The 26,154-nt window shown below is 41.0% G+C and overlaps 1 protein-coding gene across 2 annotated transcripts in view; it reads right to left on the reverse strand.

Annotated features, from left to right (window-relative positions):
• The window catches only part of dnajb6b (DnaJ heat shock protein family (Hsp40) member B6b), a 99,870-nt gene that overhangs the window by 44,993 nt on the left and 28,723 nt on the right, over positions 1 to 26,154 (reverse strand). Inside the window, exons 3-8 of one of the 2 annotated variants that reach the window (XM_069914735.1) lie at positions 21,185 to 21,294; positions 13,035 to 13,094; positions 11,019 to 11,123; positions 6,953 to 7,063; positions 5,898 to 6,039; positions 3,183 to 3,253 (exon numbers count right to left, since the gene is read on the reverse strand). In XM_069914735.1, the coding sequence (XP_069770836.1) occupies positions 3,183 to 3,253; positions 5,898 to 6,039; positions 6,953 to 7,063; positions 11,019 to 11,123; positions 13,035 to 13,094; positions 21,185 to 21,294 (599 nt within the window). Of the gene's footprint in view, positions 1 to 2,500; positions 3,254 to 5,897; positions 6,040 to 6,952; positions 7,064 to 11,018; positions 11,124 to 13,034; positions 13,095 to 21,184; positions 21,295 to 26,154 lie in introns of those variants that run through there. The other variant, XM_069914736.1, reaches the window with a different exon arrangement.

Consider the following 26,154-nt stretch of genomic DNA (forward strand, 5'->3'; position numbering starts at 1 on the left):
AAAAAAAATCAGAATGTACACCACCAAATAAATTGGACACAAGCTACTCCAGACGCTGAAATCTGGAGCAAAAGAATCTGCTTGATGGACCCAGCAGGTCAAACAGTAAGTGGGGATAAAAGATTCATTGATCTTTCACGTCCAGACTTGCCTCTGGGCCCTGATGCAGCATTTCGAGTAGAGACCTCAGCAATCCACGGGATCATAGACCTCTGAATTGTGAGCAGGAATTGGGACGAGCAAATTTCTGGAAAGATTACAGCAGTTGCAAGAAGCACATGGTTGTGGTGGTAGGAAATTTCCACATACTGACTGAGACTCCTATACTGTAAAAGCACTGGATAGGTTCCAATTTGTCAAATGTTTTCAGGAAGGTTTCCTTAATCAATAATGTAGAGGTCCCAACGAGAGAGGTGCAATACTGAATCTCTAAGGCGTTGGAAGTGCAAGAGAACATCTTGGATCTAGTGATTTGATTAGCTTCAAGATAATAAATGGAAAAAGGGAAGGTTTGGATTACAGGTTGAGATTCTAAATTGGAGAAACCCAAAGATTATGGAATGCTATTTACAATTCCTTGGCATCAACAGAGACTAGTAGAACAACTTGACTGCGAAATGCAGTTGTCTTATGAATCTGGCAATTTCTTATCAGTACCCCCTCCAAATCAGTTTATCATTTCACGAATAACATAACCCAATTATGCATTGAGCAGCTTCAGCAAGCAAGACTTTCAATCCATCGTACACTGCACTTGGGTGATAATTAACTTCATTTAATTTAGACTTCAAAAGGTACTTCATTATGAACTGTGGAGATTCGTTAAAACAGGAGATATTAAGTGAAAGCTCCTAATACTGCTGACAACAGTTGATTTATCATGCTTCACATTACTACAGGAAGGTAATTCAAATAAATTGTTCCTCAACTTATGGATGATATCAAAGTCTATCACTGTCCAAAACAGGTCAAAAATTGCATCTTTGCTTAGATATGAAACAAGATTATATTCCAATCCAGTAAATGATATACAACATGCAACTCAAACAATTTATCAATATTAAATTGTTAAATGGGAAAGGTAGTGTATGTGATAATGCAGTCAGGCCACAACAAAAGCAAACAGCTTATTAGTATGCATAAGTAGGCTGAAGCAATAGAGAATATCACAGGAAACAAGATTCTGGTTATGATACAAAACGAATATCGGAAATTAAAGGCCCTAGAAAATATTTGGGTGGGTTGGCAATAGTCAAATTTATGTTCAGCTATAAAATCCTGAATTATCACAATGGATTCAGAGATCCTGTTTCTTTGGCTGACAGGTTAAACCAAAAGGACAGGTTATTTTAGAATAAAATGGTGGCATAGTTGGCATATCAGTTAGCACAATGCCTTTACAGCGCCAGTGATTGGGACGGACCAGCGTTTGAATCCCACGCTGTCTGTGAGGAGTTTGTACATTCTCCCCATGTCTGTGTAGGTTTTCTCCCACTGTTCAAAACGCATCAGGGTGTAGGTTAATGGTGTGTAAATTTGGCAGCACGGACTCATGGGCTGAAATGGCCTGTTACCGTGCTGTATGTCTAAATAAAAATGTATTCTCTCAATAAAAGATTAAAGGGTGATATTGAGCAGATAACAGTTGAAACCTAAGAATTGCATAAGGGAATTCTGAAAAAGTTCATTAAAATTAGAGCTTGATTATAAAAGGTGATATCAAAAAATACACCTTTATACAAGATTAATGGTAACTGGAATAGGCAGATGCAAACTCAAAGAAAATGTCAAAATAGAAGTTGAATAGATTCCAGTAGAAGGTCATCACTACATCTGAAAACTGATGCATAACTTCGAATGCCTCATTTCTATTTGCTAACACATTCCAGAAATAGAATTGTTTTATTTTTTCAGTGCTACAAAGTGGCATTTGTGGAACATACTGTGATCAAGGCTGAAAAGGGAAGGAGCTTAAAGATTTATATGGTTATTTGTGTTCAGCCTAATATAGTTTTTCTTGCAGCAATGAGTTAACATTTGCCACTGCTACCGAAAATATTGTCCATGTCGAACATTTGGATCCAGTCCCAAAAATTACATTTTATTTTTCTGGTTATGAATGCTGGTTATACAAAGAATTTGTAATTTTCATTGCTGTTTAATGCTTTGCTTCTAATAAGTATTACACAGGAAAGCCAGGAAAGTTCATTAATGATGCCAAATATGACTATTTAATATTAAATCGTTATATTAAACTTTCTTTGTCATTCAATTCCTCAAACATGCATCCCTAATTTCAAATTCCCTCAACAGACAAAACAGATTTTAACTGATAGTTATCTTTCTATGCCCAATAATTTGTAAAAGTAATTTGATAGCATTAGGAATTATATTCCACAAGATGCTCAAGAATTTTTTTTAAACCATCAAGTGATTGTAAGCCCAAGTACAAATAAAAGGTGCAAAAACTGAAAATAAACCAAATCACCACATAGACACATTATATTTTTCCATGCCCTTTTAATGGTTGTGCCACAAACATTTTCATGTCATTTGTTAACAAGTATCAAGATTTAATTCTGCCAGCATCAATGTGTTAAGTTGTCAAGGGTGATCAGATTACAACAGCATAAACACCAATAGTCCCCAAAACATTATTGATGTGGCATACATGCAAACTAAAACCACAAAAAGACGCAATTTAAAGCAAAATACGCAAACTATGTCATTAAATATACTTAATTGTATTTACTGGCAAGTACAAAAGAGCATTAGAAAAATGTTACAGGTCCAGCAAGTTAGACACCAAATTGCATTCATTTAACTGAAAAATTTTGGAGTGGAGAAGTCTCCTTAGGTCCACAAGATAAAGATGCTCAATGGAAACTGTTATACAGGAAAGTGCATCAACAAATTTGAATTACAAGACAACAAAAAAAAAATTCAATACTTGATGGTCCTATTCTCTGGTCCCATTAAAGTAAACTCCCAAGTATGGCATAAACTTCATATTATTGGTGCCACGAGCAGCAGAACTGATTTGAACTAAATATAACGCAAAATGCAAAGTTCCTTCAAGGATATTCCCAAAAAATCCTTTCCCCATGAATGCTCATCCATTTTCATTTGTTAAATATGAGGAAACATTTACTTGTTATCCAACCGCAGTAGCTGCTCCTTACCATTTATTGTCAAAGATTTTAATTGGCCATCTTCTTCTACTTCCACTCTTTCTTGGCCGTTTTCTATAATCCTGAAAGTTTAAAAAAGCCAGGCATTGTCAACTTTAAAATAAATTTGAAAAACCAATTCATAAAATTGACTCTTCTGATATTAAAATAACAATTTTATTGAAATTTGGTGCTCCAAAAGCACCTAAACTCTCTCCCTAGAATTGTGTAGTTGAATTATCCAGAGATGATATTACGTGCATTTTTTTTGTATAATGATACAGGAATAATTAGTAATTTGCAGCAAAACCAGAGAAATTCTGATTGAGTGACGAAGTGGCTGAAACAGCAATGAAGTAGCTACAGGTTAAAAACTAAGTGTTCAAACGATAAATAGTTTGCAAATAATGCAGACTAATATTAAATTAAATACCAATGAAAGAGTAGCACCAAAGACAGAGCCCCTGTACTTGACTGCCAGATTCAGTTGCTAAAGATCTACCACTAGTTCTAATCTAATAAATTACTCTAGATTTTAGGGTGGCTCTCGCATTTTGGAAAAGAGCAAATCTCAAGCTGATGCTCAATAAAGGAGAGAGAAAACTGTATATTATGGACCGTCATCAGTGTGACAGAATATAGATATGTTTTGGGGAGATAAGTTGGGGCAGGGTTTTTGGTGTAGGTCACATACAAACACTTTAAAACAGATCTTATGAGCTCTGCTCATGCTAGACATGTCAGGGACAACAGTCTTGAGTACAGACATAATAGAGAAGCTTTGTTAGAAGTGTATTTTTTTATATCTTTCTCTCTCTATCCATATCTATTCATCTATATCTATCCATCTATCTATTGTGTGTGTGCGTGTTGTGTTGGCAAAGATGGTATCAGGGCTTAATGCATATCAACCACTATTTGAAGGAATGTGCCCGTGTTTACTGATGACAAAAAGATATGATGAAAGAATACCAAAGCTATTCAACTTTTTCTTTCAAAAATGGGGAGCTACTCCAAAATGTTCTTCAAGGAGACTTAACAATTTCTCAAAAAAATTTTGATTTTTTTGATTAAACAATTAGGAAAGCAAATATTGACCTTAACTTTGTACTGTACAGTGTAATGTAAAAAGTTACAAAGCGTTAACACAATTGTAAAAGGATTTGATGTGGCCACACATGTAATTCTGTTTATAGTTTTGCTCTTACCCCAAGGATATTCCTGTTTTACAGGGAATTAAAAGATTCTCAAATAAAAAGATTAGAATGGGCCTGTATTCTCCAGAATTAAGGTCAAATAAGTCATGCAGGGATTTGTTCTGGGTCCCCTGCTCTTTGTAACTTGGACAAGGAAGAGAAAAGGATGGGTTAGCAAGTTTGCACATAACATGAAGGTCGGCATTATTGCAAATAGAGTGGAAAGTTGTCGTAGACTATAACAAGATTATGGACAAAATACAGAGTTGTGCAGGAAAGTGGCAGGTGGCATTCAATCCAGAAAAGTGTGAAGTGACACCCAAACATAGTTAATGGCCGAATTCACACGGAGGGACAGAAAAATATTGGGAGTCCAAGCCAATAGATTCCTCAAAAATTCTGTGCAAGTTGATAAGGTGGTTAAGAAAGCATATGGTGTGTTGGTCTTCATTAGTGAGGGGATTGCAAAATAATGCTGCAGTTCCATAAAACTCTGATTAGACCAGACTTAGATTATAGTGTTCCATTCTGGTTGCCTCATTGTGAGACGGCTGTGGGAGTTTTTGACTTGGTCCAGAAAAGATTTACCAGGATGCTGCCTAGATAACTGAACAAATCTTATAAGGAAGGGAGGAGTGAGCTAGAGCTTTTATCTTTGGAATGACAGAGGATGAGAGGCGATTTAACAGCAGTGCATAAAGTTACGATGGGCATCGTTAGAGCAGAGAGCAACCATCATTTTTCTAGTGTGGCAATGACCAATATCAGAGGATGTCTGTTCATGGTTAGTGGAGGAAAGTTTAGGCAAGATGTCAGAGGTAGGTTTTTTTTTCCTTAAAAACAGAAAGCACTGGATATCTGGAATGCACTGCTGAGGCTGATACAATAGGAAGATTGAAAAGACCCGTAGATAGGCAGATGGATATCATAAAAATAGGGTGGTATGGACGGAGAGGGAGGACAAGGTTGGATTGATCATGGAGGTTTATACGAGTTGGGACAACATTGTGACCTGAAGAGCCTATATTTTTTTATGATCAATGTTCTAATTTGACAGGATGGAGGAGAGTGCAACTGCATTTGCAATTTAGAATTATGGAGCAGATATTGAGCACAAGAAGTCTTGGGAATCGCTTTACTCAGAGGATCACAATTTTTTTTACAATTCTCTACCCAGCAATGCAAGATGAGCACATTCATGGATTCAGGGAAACGGTTAGACAAGCAATATGTACAGTTAAAGCGACATAGAAGCAATTATTTCATTAATGAGTAGAACAAAATCAAGGTCCATCCCGACTCCTAATGTTCAAAATGTTTTTGTGTTCTAATGCAAGTTCATTATAAAATTACATGCAGAGAAACGGGACTGATAGATCAATGACTGCAATGGAGTTTGCACTGAAATTAAAACAAAGCAACACTCAAAGAGGAAAAATTGGCTTTATTTAAAAACAAGTTTAGTAAGTCTTATCTGCCAGTTCAAAAACAAAGTCTTTTATACTGAATAACAAAACAATGTTTAGAATACCTCTTTGTGGTGATTTTTCTGCCATTAATAAACTTTGTGGATGTTGATACGGATCGGAAGTTACCCATTCCACTACCTCCAAATGAAGAAGAAGAAAATGATGCTGTTCCAAGATTTCCAAATGAATTGAATGAAGTAAAACCTGTAAAAGCAAATTGACAATTTAACACTAATTTAAAATTATACAATTTAAATCAAAATAAAATTTATGAAAGTTCATGCATGTACTCTGCTATAAGATTATCTAAAATTAAAATGCAATCTAAATCCTGATGAAGTGATTACGCTTTAACTCTGCCTCTTTTCAGTTAATGGAAGACTTTGCTGACAGCAATGAATATAAAATTGATCGGGTTGCATGCAAATGCAAACTGTAGTATTTTGTGCAACTTCGACTCCTGATCAGTAGAAATACCCTCGCTATAGAGCAAATGTTCACCATTCTGACTCCTGGGACGGCAGCACTGATGGACAGAGGTAAGGTTGATTAGACATAATTATGAACTTGAAGAGAAGGAGGAATCTCAGAAAATGATATAGTTGTGACAGACGGACAGTCTAGATCCAAAATGGTGGCGGAGTCCACAACCGGGGTCGACATCAAGGAAAAGGAATTGAGTCAGAAATGTCTTTACCAAAAATTGATGTGAGCATAAAATTCTCCAAAGAAGAAAAACTGAAACCAAATAAAGTGAAACACGAAAGTCTGCAGACACAATGTTTGAAGTAAAAACACAATTCTGGAGGAACGCACATTTTAGAGCAAAGATGCATAACAATTAAATATATTCAGTTATCCTTCTTAGGGCTGAAGGCTTAGCATCAATTTCAAAGTGTACAATGATAACTTTCTCAAATGAAAAATATGTAACCACTGTTGCTCATTATAAATAAACCATTTCTCACACACAAAACCTTGTGTTAAAACTTATAACTGATTATTTTTTTTTATGGACATTTTAAAATAGTGAAGCATCACATCATCTAAATTTTATAGGTCTCATTTAATGTTAGCAATGTTTATGTTAATAAAATTATATGTCATAAATATTTACCAGTATCAAATGCAGGAAATCCACCAAAGAAGAATGGCCCTCCACCACCCCTGCTTCTCTCAACTCCGCGTCGACCCCGATGTCCAAAGAAATTTTCGAAGGGATCGTCCACTGTTTCAAAACAGTTATGGTTGAAATTAAATTCTGGAACTCTATTTTACTACATCTTCAATTATAGTATTTTAATGAAAAGATGTATATTAAATCCCTCCTCCAAAAAGATGGGGTAGAAAAACCAAGCCTTGCAAGAGTTTCTGAAATGTTGGAGCAAACATGTGGCACACAAAGTAAAATGTGAGGAGAAGTTATCAACTTTAAACTGAAGAACACAAAAGGAGAATATTAGTCAAGCGTTGCATGCGCTACACCATTCTTCAGTGTGTTTCCCAGCATGTATTTGTGCAGCTGGGACGTGCCAGCCACAACATTTCTTCATGGATATTTCCCTGTGCCAGAAGACCAAAAGGTTTTGGGCTGACCAAAGAGCATCTTTCACCAAGTTAATGTTTTTTTTCTAGTGGCACTGGATGTCTGTCTCTACATTTCTGGGAAAAGAGTCCAGTTAGGTAGCTGTTTAAGATGAATTGTGACAAGAACCCCTTGTATTCTTCTCCAGACCCTCTTCACAAATTCACTTTGCAAAGAGGTGGGCAAGTGTCACCTCCACATTGCACTGAGGGCAAAGTGTGACGTGGGTAATATTCTGGTTGCATAAGGATCTAATTAGGAGGGATCCTCTCATGGCCAGCCAAGCAAGGTCTTGGTGCTTGTTGGTGAAATCTGGCAATAAGGCATTCTGCAATATGATCTGGACAGTCGACTCAGGTAACCTCCCCACTGCATCCATAGAGTCCTTTGGTTTGTGATCATAGGTGTTTGTCTGGAAGCCTTTATGAAGGACCAGTCTACTGAATCTAAAGAGGCTGAAACTGGTGGGGAAGCTCCACAAACAAGGGTGCAATAGTGCTATATAGGACATTGATGTACATCATCTGAAGGTATCATAATGTACATTATCTAACTGCATAGAACATATCACTTAAAAAAATGTAAAAAGCTTTTGAACAAGATTTCCCTTTGCACTTTTTCCAATTGTAAATTAAGTTTATTTGTGAATTTTTTTTTATATAAAATCGCTGAATACTGGAGTTCAAGGACTTAAGAATCCTTGTAAAAGAGAAATTTTATAGGATGCAAATAAGAAAGAAAACTCAAGTTGAACTGTTGCACAGGGTTTGGGAAGACTACACCTTGGAGCACTGAAGATTTTTCTAAGGAAGGATACACTTCCCTGGAACCTGTCAGAGAAGGTACATCAATAACAGGTGAATTCATTGAAACGAGGCGGAGGGGGGTGCACGAGGCGGTGCACGAGGCGGTGCACGAGGCGGTGCACGAGGCGGTGCACGAGGCGGTGCACGAGGCGGTGCACGAGGCGGTGCACGAGGCGGTGCACGAGGCGGTGCACGAGGCGGTGCACGAGGCGGAGGGGGCTGCACGAGGCGGTGCACGAGGCGGTGCACGAGGCGGTGCACGAGGCGGTGCACGAGGCGGTGCACGAGGCGGTGCACGAGGCGGAGGGGGCTGCACGAGGCGGTGCACGAGGCGGAGGGGGCTGCACGAGGCGGTGCACGAGGCGGAGGGGGCTGCACGAGGCGGTGCACGAGGCGGAGGGGGCTGCACGAGGCGGTGCACGAGGCGGAGGGGGCTGCACGAGGCGGTGCACGAGGCGGAGGGGGCTGCACGAGGCGGTGCACGAGGCGGTGCACGAGGCGGAGGGGGGTGCACGAGGCGGTGCACGAGGCGGAGGGGGCTGCACGAGGCGGTGCACGAGGCGGAGGGGGCTGCACGAGGCGGTGCACGAGGCGGAGGGGGCTGCACGAGGCGGTGCACGAGGCGGAGGGGGCTGCACGAGGCGGTGCACGAGGCGGAGGGGGCTGCACGAGGCGGTGCACGAGGCGGAGGGGGCTGCACGAGGCGGTGCACGAGGCGGAGGGGGCTGCACGAGGCGGTGCACGAGGCGGAGGGGGCTGCACGAGGCGGTGCACGAGGCGGAGGGGGCTGCACGAGGCGGTGCACGAGGCGGAGGGGGCTGCACGAGGCGGTGCACGAGGCGGAGGGGGCTGCACGAGGCGGAGGGGGCTGCACGAGGCGGAGGGGGCTGCACGAGGCGGAGGGGGCTGCACGAGGCGGAGGGGGCTGCACGAGGCGGAGGGGCTGCACGAGGCGGAGGGGGCTGCACGAGGCGGAGGGGGCTGCACGAGGCGGAGGGGGCTGCACGAGGCGGAGGGGGCTGCACGAGGCGGAGGGGGCTGCACGAGGCGGAGGGGGCTGCACGAGGCGGAGGGGGCTGCACGAGGCGGAGGGGGCTGCACGAGGCGGAGGGGGCTGCACGAGGCGGAGGGGGCTGCACGAGGCGGAGGGGGCTGCACGAGGCGGAGGGGGCTGCACGAGGCGGAGGGGGCTGCACGAGGCGGAGGGGGCTGCACGAGGCGGAGGGGGCTGCACGAGGCGGAGGGGGCTGCACGAGGCGGAGGGGGCTGCACGAGGCGGAGGGGGCTGCACGAGGCGGAGGGGGCTGCACGAGGCGGAGGGGGCTGCACGAGGCGGAGGGGGCTGCACGAGGCGGAGGGGGCTGCACGAGGCGGAGGGGGCTGCACGAGGCGGAGGGGGCTGCACGAGGCGGAGGGGGCTGCACGAGGCGGAGGGGGCTGCACGAGGCGGAGGGGGCTGCACGAGGCGGAGGGGGCTGCACGAGGCGGAGGGGGCTGCACGAGGCGGAGGGGGCTGCACGAGGCGGAGGGGGCTGCACGAGGCGGAGGGGGCTGCACGAGGCGGAGGGGGCTGCACGAGGCGGAGGGGGCTGCACGAGGCGGAGGGGGCTGCACGAGGCGGAGGGGGCTGCACGAGGCGGAGGGGGCTGCACGAGGCGGAGGGGGCTGCACGAGGCGGAGGGGGCTGCACGAGGCGGAGGGGGCTGCACGAGGCGGAGGGGGCTGCACGAGGCGGAGGGGGCTGCACGAGGCGGAGGGGGCTGCACGAGGCGGAGGGGGCTGCACGAGGCGGAGGGGGCTGCACGAGGCGGTGCACGAGGCGGAGGGGGCTGCACGAGGCGGAGGGGGCTGCACGAGGCGGAGGAGGATGCACAAGACAGAAGTTTCACTGTGGGGAATATGAGACTCAAGATAAACAGTGGCTTATTGAACAATGAGTAAGAATTTCTGTTAAAGTGTGAGATTTTCAATACAACTGGGAAATTTCAGTCATACCTGAGAGTCAAGGCTGGGAAATATCTGAAGTCAAGGGGATTAGCATGACTTTGGGGACCAGAAAGTGAGCAAAACAAGGTGAAGAGCAAAGATAATTTATGGAATGGCATGACAGCCTCTCGGGGTTACAATGCCTATTAATACTCCGATGTTTTCAATAAGGGATATGAGGATATAACACTCCATGAGAGTATACAAAATACTTATGCACTCCAGCCATACAAAATAAACTAGATGAATCTGTCAAAGGTGATTACAAGTGTTCCAATGAAAACTAAGAACTTTTCCAGTGCATTTTGAGATGAATGAAATAACTGAAATTTATTATCCAGGAATCATACATTAGTGAACTATTTCACCAGTTAGGTCAAATCTAGTACTTAAATATTCTTCAATTAAACATTACTTGATTAATAATACAAAATCCTCACAAAGTGTGAGGTGGGCAAGTGTCTCCTCCACATTGCACTGAGAGCAAAGTGTGAAGTGGGTGATATTCTGGTTGCATAAGGATCTAATTAGGAGGGATCCTCTCATGGCCAGCCAAGCAAGGTCTTGGTGCTTGTTGTCCACCTCAAAATCCTCATGAGACTAAAAGGCAATACACAATCTGAAAATTATAAACATTTTTTAAAATTTGGAAACAAAACGAAACATACCATATTAATCATGTTTGTTTCAACTGCTCTCTGAAATTGCCATGGTTCTATTTTAATAACTCTCAAACTCTACCATCAATATTCAAAGTTTTATTGAAAATGTGACACTGTCACCACACGTTCGAAAAAAAAACTTACTGAAGAAATCTGCAAAGGGATCCCTTCCTCCAAAGAATTCTCTGAAAACATCTTCAGGATTGCGGAATGTGAACCCAAAGTCAAAGCCTTCACCATGATGGCCACCTGCATTATTTTTGGGGTAGAAAGTAGAGATAAAGGAAAATAAGGATCAACATCTTGCATTTCAAGTTTGATCTCTCAGTTATATAACAGAATTTCAAATTCACTAAGTTTTTCTACAGATATAGCACCCCATGTACCCAAGTTTCATATGAAGGATAAATTATAAGGTAAATGGTTTGAAATAGTTAATTGAAACAGTCAAGAACAAAGAAACTTGGGTCCAAAAACAAAAATGGATTAGGCCAAGAAGTACAATGCGGCTAACAAACAAGGTCACAGGCAGGCTCTAAGAGAAGAAAATATATTCAATTATGCTTACGTCTTATGCCATGGTGCTTCAGCCAGAATGAAAGAAAATGCTCAAAACTAGCTTGATATTCAGCACAAAATGGTGCAAAGCTGTGGAAGTTTTAAGCTACTTGCATTTAAACTGCAGCACTTGGGTCTTGATTCTGAACAGAACTATCTCTTCAGAAATGAGTGTGTGCATCCCACCACTGGATTTGGACAATTTAAACAAGGTATTTAAATTACTCTGGAATTTTAAAAAGTTCACTGAGTGATGTGATTAGCAGACAACTGTGAATTGAGTTTTTATTGAAGTGGCCAAGAGGATTGACAAGGGCAGAGAAGCAGATGTTGTGTAATGCCTTTGACATGGTCCCTCATGGTAGGGGGGCTCAGAAGGTTTGATCACAAGGGATCCAAAGTGAAATATGAAATTAGATACAAAAAGTCAGAGGTTAGTAATGGATGGGCATTTTCAAAATTGGAGTCTTGTCACAGGGATCTGTGGTAGCTCCCCTTGTGTTTGTCATCTCTTAATTTGGATAAGAATTTAAATAGCAGGGCTAGTAAGTTTGCAGATGACATCAAAATTGCGATGTAGTCAACAGTGAAGATTGTCCAAGATTACAACAGGATATAGATAAACAAATAGGCAAAGAAATGGTAGATAGAATTTAACTTAAGACAAGTGTGAAAATTAAAACAGGACTTGCACAGTAAAAGGCAGGGCATTGTAAAACAGAGATAACAAAAGGTACAAGTAGATTCTTCCTGGAAGGTAAACAAGATGCCAAAAGTGTTAAGTACATTTTCCTTTATTAGTCTGGAAACTTGATTATAAGAATTGCAACACCATGTTACAGCTGTACAAGATACTAGTGAGACCATACTGAGAGTATTGTATGAGGTATCTGTTGCCCAGAAATGGAAAGGATATTATACAGCTGGGAATGGTGTAGAAAAGATTCACAAGAATGTTGCTGGCACTGGAAGTCTTAAGTTTTAAGGAAAGATTAGACAGGTTGGGGCTGTTTATCCTGGACCACAGGAGGCTGAGGGATGACCTTACAGATATTAAGATGAATGCTCTATTTTTTTTCCTCTCAGGAGAGCAGAGTATAAACATAAAGGGCATTGGCTTAAGGTGAGAGGAGAAAGATTCAAAGAGGACCGAGGACCCAAGAGGCAACTTGTTCTCCCACAGAGAGTGGTGGGTATATAGACTTCCTCAGGCATTTCATTATACTGACACATAACATCACAGCCTGGTTTGGTAATTTGATCGCCAAGAAACAGAGAAGGCTCCTGAAGGTAACAACCTAGATTATGACTTCCCATCCATTAACTGCATCTTCGAGAGGTGCTGCCTCCAGAAGTCAGCCAACATTATAAAGGACCCAAATCACAAACGTTTTTCACTGCTATCTTCAGGCAGAAGATATAAAAGCCTGAAGACTAGCATCTTTAGGTTCAAGAATGGTTTCTTTTCAACAACTATCAAAATCTTTAACTTCCCCTTGTGATACTATTCAGAGCCTGCTCCAACACCACAAAAGGATCGTCTACACAAGTAATTAATTGTTCATTACTTCAACCATTTAGAAATAAAGGCAGGTAGCTTACCTCCACCAACATTAGACAGGCCTTCTTTTCCATATCGATCATAGATATCACGCTTCGAAGCTGTGAAGAAAAAACATTTTTGGTACTGATTTGGTTTTAATACATCAATACATTTTACACAAATGAAAAACTTTGTTTGTCAATAATTGCTTTCATAACACTAACATTCAGTGCTGAAATAAGAAGCTAAACTTTGCTGACTGTAGCCAACAGATCCACCCACTTGACTATTTAAATAAAGAAACCATGGTTGAGAGATTCAAGCAGGTTCCAGATTCTTTTGCTTATTCCTTGAAAGGCTCAGGCCCAAAACATCAGTCTATACATTTTTACCTCCGATTGACTTTACGAGAATGACTGAGATCCTCCAGCATTTGTGTTTTTACCCAGATTCTTACTGATAGATGGTGCCATTATTGTCACAAGTGCCTGCTAAAGAATATGCAGATCAGATACAGTACCAATGTTGGACTTACTGGGATGGGAGGAAATCACCATCATACCCTTAAACCTGGCAAAAGGATTTCAGACCCTCTTAATTCATTGGTCTCTCTTGTCCTGGGAAGGGTTTTATTTTTCAGTTGTTTTGCTTTTGTTTCATGCTTTTTATTATTTGTAAGTCTGTTTACATGTTTTTATTTTAATTAAAACTGAAGTTTTCAGTTTGAATGTCCAACATTAAAAAAGTTAAATCCACAAAGTTGGCACACCCTTCTCCATTTTTCAATCATGGCTGATCCATCATTCCTCAAGATTACTTTCCTGCCTTTTCCCCGGGAAATTAGCATTTCCTTAATTGTTACTAGGACTATCTTGCCTAAAGAAATCTCTTGGTGCCTGCCACATTGACCACCGCCAGTGGGCTGATATCGCCTCAAACCGTGCATCTTGGCGCCTCAGTTCGGCGGGCAGCAACCTCCTTTGAAGAAGACCGCAGAGCCCACCTCACTGACAAAAGACAAAGGAGGAAAAACCCAACACCCAACCCCAACCAACCAATTTTCCCCTGCAACCGTGTCTGCCTGTCCCGCATCGGACTTGTCAGCCACAAACGAGCCTGCAGCTGACGTGGACATTTACCCCTCCATAAATCTTCGTCTGCGAAGCCAAGCCAAAGAAAAGAGATAAGGACTATACAGTGGTGTTCTGTACTAATCACAGCTAAGAGCATTACAATCACATCTTCATTGTTTTAGAAAGTTATTTTTACCGAGGACGGTTCAAGATGAGGAATAAACACTGGTCTCAGAGACGAAGCCAACTTTGTGTATCTTTTTGATTCTCTTGTGGGATGAGGTAGCTCAGTCTAGTCTCTATACAATGTCTTTCTTTGCCAAGGAGTTTCAAAACTCTTAATCCTCAAGAAGAAATTATTCCTCATCTCTTTAAAAGGCATTCCCAATGTACATTCTGAGACCACACCCTCTGGCTCTGGCTCTTCCATGACAGGAATCATTCTAGTCATGGAGAATGCCCAACTCACCCATGCCAACCAAGATGTCATTCTGGACTCGTCCCATTTTTTTGTGTTTGGTCTACAATCAGGGGTGGGCAACCTTTTAATTTAGCCATACAGCATGGTAACAGGCCCTCTCAGCCCGAGTATGTACCAAGGGTGTAGGTTAATTGGGCCGCACAGACTCGTGGGCTGTTATCGTGCTGTATGTCTAAATTAAGAATTCAAAGGTCGCCCACCTCGACATCCTTCCAAGCCCCTCCTTTCCATACATCTTTCCAAATGATTTCTGAATATTGAAATTGTACCCACTTCACCAGATTCTTCAGGTAGCTTGTTCCAGATATGGACTTGCCTTTGAATGAAAAAGTTGCCCTCTTAAATCTTTTCCCTCTCACCTTGTATTTATGATCGCTAGTCCTAGAACCACCTACTCTGGAAAATAAGGCTGTGCATTTACTTTATCTATGTTCCTCATGATTTTATTAATCTTTGATATTACCCCTCCTTCGCTCCAGGGAGTAAAGACCTAGCCCTTCTAACCTCTCCCTATAGCTTTGACCCTTCAATTGTGGCAACATACTGGTGAACCTTATTTGGTCTTTCAAATGATTGATATCCTTCCTTTTGGTGGGCATCAAGAACTGTAGACAGTAATCCAATTGTGGGCCCACCAACACCAAGCACACCTGCACAAAGGATCCCAAATTTTGTACTCATTACCCCATCCAATGAAAACAAATGTACCTCTTTTTTTTACTATCCTACCACACTCAAGTTGTCTCTTTTCCCTGGGTCTACAAGTCTTCAGCAGCCTGCCTTTTACTCTACATTGGTTTGACTTAATGCAATGCAACACCTGTTAGTTAAGTTCCATTTGCCACATCTTTTCTCACCTTCCCAACTGATCTCAATAACTATTGTAAACTTGGGTATCCTTTCTTGCTCATCTAGATTCATCTTAACTATTAGGTCAACTGTAAATTTATTAATGTTAACTACATTGTCATCCCAATATTAATATGAATATCAAAGTGGACCCCACATTGACCCCTGCAGAACACCATTGGTTATAGGCATACAATTAGAAAAGTACCTTCTGCCTCTTTCCACTATGTTAGTTTTCATCTATTTAAAACATTTTTATTGAGTTTAACGTAATAATCCATATACAAGTGATTAATAAAACAAAGCAACGCTAACAAATACATACCATATAATTAAAGTAAATGCACAATATGACAAATTTTAAATTTCATCCCTAATGGTTTGTTAAAATAATTACACGTATAGATCAGTTAAATATTATAACAAACCTCATTATACTTTAATATAGTATCAAAAAAATATATTATCTAGGATAATCATAATTAGTGGGACCTTGCCAAAGGCCTCGTTGAAATCCGTACATACAAGATCCACCACCTTGCGTTCAATAACACTCAGCCAAAAAATATCTATCAAATTCATACATAAAGCTATGCTGGCTACTTCTGATCAGTGTCCGACTGCCCAGTAGCCAGTAGATGTGGTCTCTCAGAATCCCCTCGAGTAACTTTGCATTATCGATTCCAGGCTCACTGGCCTGCAGATCCCTCACTTTCCTTGCTGCCCTTTTCAAGTACAATGGCATTAGTCATCCTATAGTTTTCGGGTGCTTCACCCAAGACCAAAGATGAAGTAACTATTTCTGTAAAGGCCTCTAATTTCTTCACTAGCTTCACACAATGTCTGTGGAATCTGTTCATTAGGCCCTATCCACAAAAATGTGCTCCAAGACCACAAAACCTTGTATCTGCTACTTCATACTTGGCCCAAGACATTACAACTCGCTTACTTCAGTCCCTAAGCTTCCATGATCTTCTCCACAGTAAAAAAAAATTATAAGAATATTCATTTGAAATTTCACCCATCTCCTGTGGCTCCACACAGAGACCACATTGGCCTTTAATGGGCCCAATCCCAAGAGCTTAGACCCAAAACATCAACTGCCTTTTATTTTCCATTGCTGTTACATGATCTGCTAGGTTTTGCCATTACTTGTACTTTTACTCAAGATGTTCCTATACCTTGCTTGCCAGATCCATCTTGTGTTCCATTTTTGCTCTTGGTTTCCCAATTAAGCACACCTCTTGTACTGCTTAAATGTTATGTCTACCTCCATTTCCTAATCAGACCCTTGACAACCCATTTCCACAGTACCCTATACTTGCCAGTCTTGCCCTTCACCCCAAAATGAAAATGCTGCACCTGAATTCTTACTATTTTAATTATAAAAGCCTCTGACTTCCAGACATCCCCTCAACGGTAAACATTATTTCCCAATCAACTTCTCCTGTCTAATATCTCCAAAGTTGGGCCTTGCCCCAGTTTCAGACCTTAACTTATGGACCAGTCCATCATTCTCCATAATTATTTTAAAACTAAAAGTGTTACGGTCACATGTCCTAAAGTGCTCCCCGACAGTTCAGTCATTTGCTCCATCTCATTCCGAGAGGAGGTCCAAGGTTGCACATTCTCTAGTAGGACCTTTAAAATATTGATTTAGGAGCTTTCTTGGATATTCCCAACACTTGCACCATCCAAGCCCTTTGCACAATGGGTACAGAGTCAATATTTAGTTTTAAAATGTTCAATACACTCTCCCTTGCTCTCTGCACCTCTATCAAGCATATAGCACACACCCTCAAATATTCAACTACCAATCTTTTGTTTTTGTCACTTTGTTATTACTTTATTCCAGTCCACCAAGCAAATCCACACTGTTAGTTGCCTGTCAAGTCTCTTGCATTGATATTAATGCAATTTCAAATGGTCTTTCCTCTCATCGACAGTCTCCCACTTGTCCTGTCTACTAAACTTGTTCTTTGACCACTGTATTGGTCTCCAAATTCTCATCTGTATCATCATCTCTGATAGATTTTCCACCCTCCAGCTAATCTAGTTTAAATCATTCCAGGTAATTCTCACTTCCAGGTTATTAGTTCCCACCCAATTAAAGAGCAATCTGCCCCTCCTGTACAAGTTGTGTCTGTCCCAGAAGAGATCCCAATGAATAAATAGCCTGAATCCTTGCACCCAGCAGCAGATCCTCGGTCTCACTTTTATTAGGCATTTTTCTATTCCTAACTTCATCAGCATTACTCAAGGAGCTTTTTTTAAAAAAAGACTCTTTCCTAACTCCCCATATTCACCCTGCAACACCTTATCCTTTTTCCTCCATTATGCCAGCTATGCCAATATCACAACAACCTCTCGCTGTTCGCCCTTCCACTTAAAAATATTCTGCAACTATTCAGACCTTGGGATCCAAGAAGCAATACACCATGTTTGTATCTTACATGCAACCACAGAACCTCCTGTCTGCATCCTATGGAGTCACTAATCATCATCTCTGTCCAAATGCATCCTTCACTGCAATCTCAAACCCTGTTGTGGTGTCACTCACCTGGCTATTGTCGTCTCCCCCTGAAGGATAATTCTTCTCCCTTCACTCTAATAGTATCCAAAGCAGTATACTGGTACATGTTTCTGAGGAGAATGACCACAGCTGTTCCTGCAATGTCCACTTATTCCCTTCATCTTTCCTCATGGTCACCCAACTGCCTGTAGCCTGTACTCTAGGAGTGACCACATCATACAATTGTTATCTATGATATTCCTAGTATCCTGAATGATCCAGTGTTCCTCCAATTCAAGCTCCAATTCCTTACTGTGTAGAGTAGCTGCAGTTTGATGCACTTCCCAAAGGCGTAGAAAGCAAGGACACTTTTCCTGATATCTCACATTCAACAGAACCATAACCTTCCCCCTATTGACATCCCAAATGCAGTCCAAGATTAAAAACCATAACTCTCCTTGTTTGTATCTCAGCTCATCTCTCTTGCCAAAGCCTCAGCACTTTCCTTCAATCACAGCATCATGAGGCAAAGCCTTGGGACTTGCCCTCACAGCCCTTAGACCTCAAGCACTACCACTCCCAAACCAACTACCCCTCTCTAGTTACATTTCATCCACTTGCTGGTTGGACAAATACAGCTGTTCTCCTGGCACTCAATCTTTTCCTGTTGGACAAACACAATCTGTACACTGACTCCCCTAAAAATGTTATGCTTCAATGAGTAGTCCCAACATGCTTTAGGATATCCTTTCCAGGCTGTCTTCCAATTAAATATTTTTAAACAGGCAACCAAATTGTTTGCAGTAGTCTCAATCATGCTTTAACAGTTGCATTACAACTTTCCTATCCCTGGAAATAAACACCAACAAGCCAGTAAAGCTCCATATTCCCTGTGACACTTGCATGTTGATTTTGTTTCGCACAAGATTCCCAAATCCCTTTGCGCTATGGCTATCTGCAATTTCTGTTTAACTATTACTTTTGTCCTTTCCAAAATGGAAAAACTTCCCTTTTTTAAATCCATAGTTCTCCATTTGCCAACATTTTGCCTGTTTACCCATCTCTCTATCCTTGCAATCTGTCTTCCCACCTATTTTTATACAATTCATAAATCTGGCTGCCATATATTTGCTTTCTTTCTCCACATCATTAATGAATATTGCAAAGAGCTGCAGTCACAACACTAATCTTATTAACACAGGCTGTCAACTGGAAATGCCCCTGTAATTGCTACGTGCTCCCTCCTGCCTGTAGGTAATCCTGTATCCATTCCAATGTGTGCCAACATATAACCATATAACCACTTACAGCACAGAACAGGCCAGTTTGGCCCTACTAGTCCATGCCGTAGCAAATCCCCACCCTCCTAGTCCCACAGACCAGCACCCAGTCCATACCCCTCTAGTCCCCTCCTATCCATGTAACGATCCAGTCTTTCCTTAAATATAACCAATGATCCCGCCTCGACCACGTCTGCCGGAAGCTCATTCCACATCCCCACCACCCTCTGCGTAAAGAAATTTCCCCTCACGTTCCCCTTATAATTTTCCCCCTTCAATCTTAAACCATGTCCTCTATTTGAATCTCCCCCTTTCTTAATTGAAAAAGCCTATCCACATTTACTCTGTCTGTCCCTTTTAAAATCTTAAACACCTCTATCAAGTTCCCTCTCAATCTTCTACGCTCCAGAGAAAAAAGCCCCAGTCTGCACAACCTTTCCCTGTAACTCAGACCCTGAAATCCTGTCAACATTCTCGTGAACCTTCTCTGCACTCTCTATTTTGTTTATATCTTTCCTATAATTTGGTGACCAAAACTGTACACAGTACTCCAAATTTGGCCTCACCAATGCCTTGTACAATTTCATCATGTGGCAATAATGACAAAACCTTTTGTGGGCACCTTGCTGACTGCAAGTTCCAATACACCTATTGTCTTCCCTCTACCCACTCTGGTTAAGACTGCCTTACAAGACAATTTTCTCTTTAAAAAGCTATGCTGACTATGTGATAATATTAAGGTTTTCAGCTGCTTCCTAAATATTTTTCCAATAATTGTAATTGGAGAAAACCCCTTTCTGCTTCCCTCCCTTTCCAAAAAAACATACTCACTTTACACCTACAACTGTGGGGCTCAGTACGCTAACACTATCCACAAATTTACTGACACTACCATGGTAGTGTGTTGTATATTAAAAATAAAGGCAATGAGTCAGAAGACTAAACAGTGCACCAACAACATTGCACTCAATATCACCAAGAAGCTGTATACCAAAGGTATACAGTGATCATTGGGGGGGGGGGGGGGGGGGGGGGTGGGGGGTGGGAATCAGAGGTGAAGAGGGTGATCAAAGTTCTTGGGAGTCACTATTTCAGAGGATATTTTCTGGACCCAAGACACTAATAGCATCATGAAGAAAGCAGGTCAGTGCCTTCAATTCCTCAGGAGTTTGCGGAGGTTTGCTATGACATCAGAAATCCCGGTACAGCCATCCAAAAGGTAGTAGACACAGCCCAGGACATCACAGACAAAACCCTCCCCACTATCGAGAACATCTACAGGGAATGTTGCCATCAGAGAGCAGCAACAATCAAGGATCCTTTCAAAATACAAAAAGCCTCGATGAGATCTCCTTTCATTCTCCTATCCTCTCCAATGAATACAGCCCAAACGCTCCTCGTATGTTAGCCCTTGCATTCCGGGAATCATCCTAGTAAATCTCCTCTGCATCCTCTCCAACAACAGTTTGCTCCCCCCTTTTGTATCCCTCCCAGTTCGGGCTTGCCGCCAATCTGCAGGGCTGGCGTGTTTAAAGTAAACACTATGGTAGCCCCGTGCCTTCTAGAAAGTGACATGACAGTGCCGCTACTTGCAGCAAACACAGTTCATTGCTCAGGTGAGTGAGCAGCGACCCGGCCCGTGGCTCCACGCATCCACTGGATGAGCCACCATCGCGACGGTTCACAATACCGCGCTACACACCTGGTCAGCCCATTACACAGCCACTCGGCACTCTACAAAAGACCATTTTGAAAACATTGTGAAGCTGTCGGGATCGTCATTTATTGGACATCCTCAATCACAGCATCAAAAAACAAAGACATTACAAGCAAATAAGTTGTAAGCCATAATGTTGGTTATTTGAGACAGTGGATAAGCTTCCTTTATCTAATTTGAATCAAAAATAAATTAGATCCTTCCACGTAATTATTTGACCACAAAACAAATTTAACTGATTGCCCAAGTTATGTTATACTGCTTTTAATTAAGTATTTAATTTGTAATAAAACTTACAGTCAGAAAGAACTTCATAAGCTTCTGCAAGCTGTTTAAATTTCGATTCTGCCTCTTCCTTGTTGTCAAGATTCTTATCAGGGTGCCATTTCAATGCCAGTTTGCGGTATCTATGAAAAATTCAGACAAATTTTTTTGAAAAATTATTTAAACATGATTCATCATGTATATAAAGGCATTGCACATAATCTTCTTGATCAGCCAACATAGAACCTGAGGATGAAATGCAATACATGATTCATCATGTATATAAAAGCACTGCACATAACCTTCTTGATCAGCCAACATAGAACCTGACGATGAAATGTTATGCACATAATCGGACAATTTCAAAGTGTACATTTGGAATTAAATTTCCAATATTGCAATAGCCATTTTTTTTTAAATGCATTACAGAATTTTCAGTTGGAAAATTAGCCATTGGTGTAGGTGTGATCAGGTGACCAAGGGAGCAATCGGAGTGAACTGAGGCAGAGTGGCAAGGCTTTAGCTCAAAAGGCTTTGGTGAGACCAAAGCAAGAGGCAGGGATTAAAATTAAGTGGGCATATTGTTCAATACTATTAATGCTAATGGATTCGGCATTATGACTAAGGTTAGTGCTCTGCTTAGCATCGGATGTGGGGTGCCTGGGAGACAGCCTCCCAAATGGTCACATCTGTACCAGGTGCAACAAGGTGCAGCTTCTAAGAGACCATGTTAAGGAAATGAAGCTGCAGCTTGATGACCTTATGGCTCATTAGGGAGAGTGAAGAAGTGATAGATTGGGGCCAGAGAGTGTATTTGGGGAATACCTCTGTGGCTATCCCCATCAGCAACTGATGTATAATTCTGTATAGTTTTGGGAGGATGACCTGACAGGGGACAACTGTAAGGACCAGGTCTCTGGTGCTGAGCATGGCTCTGTAGCAGAGAGGGGGAAAAAGAGGCATGCAATAGTGATAGGAGATTCCATTGTGAGAACAGACAAGAGATTCTGTGAGCTCGAGAAGGACACCCAGGGTATGGGATGTCTCAAATCAGATCCCAAACATTTTGACAGGAGAGGGCGAATAGCCAGAAGTATTGGTCCACATTGATATCAATGACATAGGTAAGAATAGGCAGGAGGTCCTGAAAAGGGCATACAGGGAATTAGGAAGGAAGCGGAGAAGCATGATCTCCAGAGTGGTAATCTAAGATTACTGCCAATGCTACATTCTAGTGAGGGGAAAAAAAAGTGAGTTCAGGCAGATAAATACATGGCTGAGAAACTGGCGCACAGAACAGGGCTTCAGATTCTTGGATCACTGGGATCTCTTTTGGGGAAGCTACAACCTTTACAGAAAGAATACGACCTATACAAAGGGGACCAATATCCTGGCAGGCAGTTTTAATATAGCTGTTTGGGTGGGTTTAAACCAGTAGTTCTCAACCTTTTTCCTTCCACTCACCATCTCCATTTTACTATATGGATATTGCAACTACTTTTGAGATAGATTTATTGGAACACCTACCAATTCATTCCTCCCCAGAAACATTGATTTCTTTTAAATTAACAATACTTTTTAAACTAGATATTTTATTGCTGGATTAGTCAATTATTTCCAACTGGGTGCTCATCTGGTCTTAACCAAAAGTACTTCAGATACCAAATCTAATGTTTGCTCTGTTTTTTGAAATATCAAAGTTTTTATTTAAAAAAACAAATGAGTGATTCTTCTTTCCCTCTCCTTTGCATTGACCTTTGTTCACAGTCCTCTTCTGATGTTCAGATTTGTGACTAAGTTTGATTATGGTTTTCACATAAATTGATTTCTTCAAAGTACATATGCTGGATGCTGCTATGTAAAATGGAGAGGTTACCTACATTTTTGTATAAGTATTTCATATATTGAATTTCATTTTTTTTTAAATTTTATTTATTAGTATCTTCATACATTTCAAATTGACTTAACTATAACATTACAAAATAGATACTAAATAATTTTTAATCTTCAACCCCCCTGCAGATAGAAAAAAAAAAGAAGAAAAGAACACATTCATCGTAATAATTATTCTTTGGCTTGGCTTCGCGGATGAAGATTTATGGAGGGGTAAATGTCCACGTCAGCTGCAGGCTTGTTTGTGGCTGACAAGTCCGATGCGGGACAGGCAGACACGGTTGCAGGGGAAAATTGGTGGGTTGGGGTTGGGTGTTGGGTTTTTCCTCCTTTGTCAGTGAGGTGGGCTCTGCGGTCTTCTTCAAAGGAGGTTGCTGCCCGCTGAACTGTGAGGCGCCAAGATGCACGGTTTGAGGCGAGATCAGCCCACTGGCGGTGGTCAATGTGGCAGACACCAACAGATTTCTTTAGGCAGTCCTTGTACCTCTTCTTTGGTGCACCTCTGTCACGGTGGCCAGTGGAGAGCTCGCCATATAACACGATCTTGGGAAGGCGATGGTCCTCCATTCTGGAGACGTGACCTACCCAGCGCAGTTGGATCTTCAACAGCGTGGATTCGATGCTGTCGGCCTCTGTCATCTTGAATACTTCGATGTTAGGGATGAAGTCGCTCCAATGAATGTTGAGGATGGAGCTGAGACAACGCTGGTGGAAGCGTTCTAGGAGCCGTCCGAATCATGGGTAATAATTATATAACCACATTAATAATACCCTGATATTTCTTGATAAAAGTATATTTTCAGGGGTGGGGGAGGGATTGGATTAGAAGGTCTGAATTAGTCTATATTCATAAATCTCATACAAGGCTCCCATATTTTACAAAATTTATCATAAATCATCTCTCATATTATCAGTAACTTTTTCTCATGGGAGACAACATTTTATTTCAATAAACCATTCTTCTATTAATTAACTGGTAAAGAGGGAATAAAAGGGTCCTTTTCTACTGGCTACCAGTGACTAGTGGTGTTCTGCAGGGGTCAGTTGCATCCACTACTCTTCATGTTGCTTACAAATAATTTAGATAATGAAATTATTGGCTTTGTGAACAAGTTTGCAGAAGACAAAGATAGGTGGCAAAAGTATGCATAATGCAGATATGTCAGTGAAAAGCAATCTCTTCTCTGGTCAAATGCTGTATGGATTATTCCTAAAAGGAACTTGGAGTCTACAAGACTATGAGAGCCATAGATAGCCAGCACCTTTTTCCTGGGGCCAGAGTAGCAAACATCAAAGAACATCTGAACAAGGTGAAGGGATGACAGTTTAGGGGAGATGTAGGAAGTAAATATGCTTTTTTTAAAAAAAAACAGTAGTGGGTGCCTGAAATGCATTACCAAGGGTGGTGATGGCTGGTACAATAAGGATATTTAAAAGACTCTTATACAGTCACATGGATGCAAGATAAATAATTTGTTGTCAGATAACATAAGTCAGCACAATATCATGGACCAAAGGGCCTGTACTGTGCTGTAATGTTTTATGAACTCTTGTCAAATAGAACAACTATTATAAGAATTACACTTTTATTATTGGAGTCTCTCTGTGATGAGAGCAATTAAAATAATCCCAATACTTATTTCTACCATATGGAGAAATATCGGGGTACAAGATCAACGCAAATAAAAGTGAAGCGATGCCAATGAATAATGCGGATTTCACAAAGTTTAAAAAAGAATCACCATTTAAATGGCAAACACAAGCAATCCGATACCTAGGTATTAGATTAGATAATAATTTAGGCCACCTATACAAATTAAGTTATCAGCCATTAATGAAGAAATTACAGGACGACTTAAACATTGAAAAGAATTGCCACTATCACTGATAGGAAGGGTAAATTGCATTAAAATGACTATCTTCCCAAGGATACAATACCTATTTCAATCATTACCAATTCCCTTAACAGATAAATTCTTCAATGAACTAAAGAAAATAATAAGGAAATTCTTATGGAAAGGGGGGAAAAACAGAGGATAGCGCTAGATAAATTAACAGAATGATACAAACAAGGGGGCTTACAGCTACCAAACTTTAAAAATTATTATAGAGCAGCACAATTAAGGTATCTATCAGATTTTTATCAAACAAGGGAAAAACCAGATTGGACCAAGATAGAGCTAGATAAAATAGGGGAGAAGGTACCAAAACATATACTTTATAAGTAGGATGAAAAACTGGTGCAATATAGAAGTTCACCAGTACTGTACCATCTGCTCAACATTTGGAAGAAGATTCACGTAGAAAGGAAAAAAACAAATTACCAACTACAAAAATTATTATTGACGCAAAATCAACTAATCCCTTTCATAATAGATAACCTTTCCTTTAGAGAATAGGAGAGAAAAGGAATTAAAAGAATAGAAAATTGTTTTTTGGGAAATAATTTATTATCATTTGAACAAATGAAGTACAAATATGGAATAACTCATGGTACAATGTTTGCATACCACCAACTGAAAACCTACTTGAAGGACAAATTGGGAAACAGACTGAGTTACCAGAAGGAAGTAGATTTGAATGTGTGATTACAGACACAATGATAATTAAAAGATTTATAACAAACATGTACATCAAACTGCAAGAGAAAGAGAACGATGAAATAAGCTGTAAATCCAAACAAAAGTGGGAAAAAGATTTAAACATAAAGATAAAAAATGAAATATGGGAAAAGTTATGCTCTGGAACTATGAAAAATATAATAAATACGAGGTTACACATGATACAATATAGTTGGTTACACAGGCTATATATCACGCCCCAAAAGTTAAATAAATTGGATCCTACATTATCAGATAGATGTTTTCGCTGTAAGAAGGAAACAGGAACAACAGTACATGCAATTTGGGCATGTGAGAAAGTTGAAAAGTTTTGGGAAGATCTAAATCAGGTATTAAATAAAATCACAAAAAGCAACATACCAAAAACTCCAGAGATCTTTCTTCTAAGTAATATAAGTAAAGAATTAGGCCTCAAACTGGATGAAGCGCAAAGAAGATTTATTATGATAGCCTTTGCTGTAGCAAAAAATGTATAATGTCAACTTGGAA

The sequence above is a fragment of the Narcine bancroftii genome, chromosome 1, assembly GCF_036971445.1.
Source record: "Narcine bancroftii isolate sNarBan1 chromosome 1, sNarBan1.hap1, whole genome shotgun sequence".
Lineage (NCBI taxonomy): Eukaryota > Metazoa > Chordata > Chondrichthyes > Torpediniformes > Narcinidae > Narcine > Narcine bancroftii.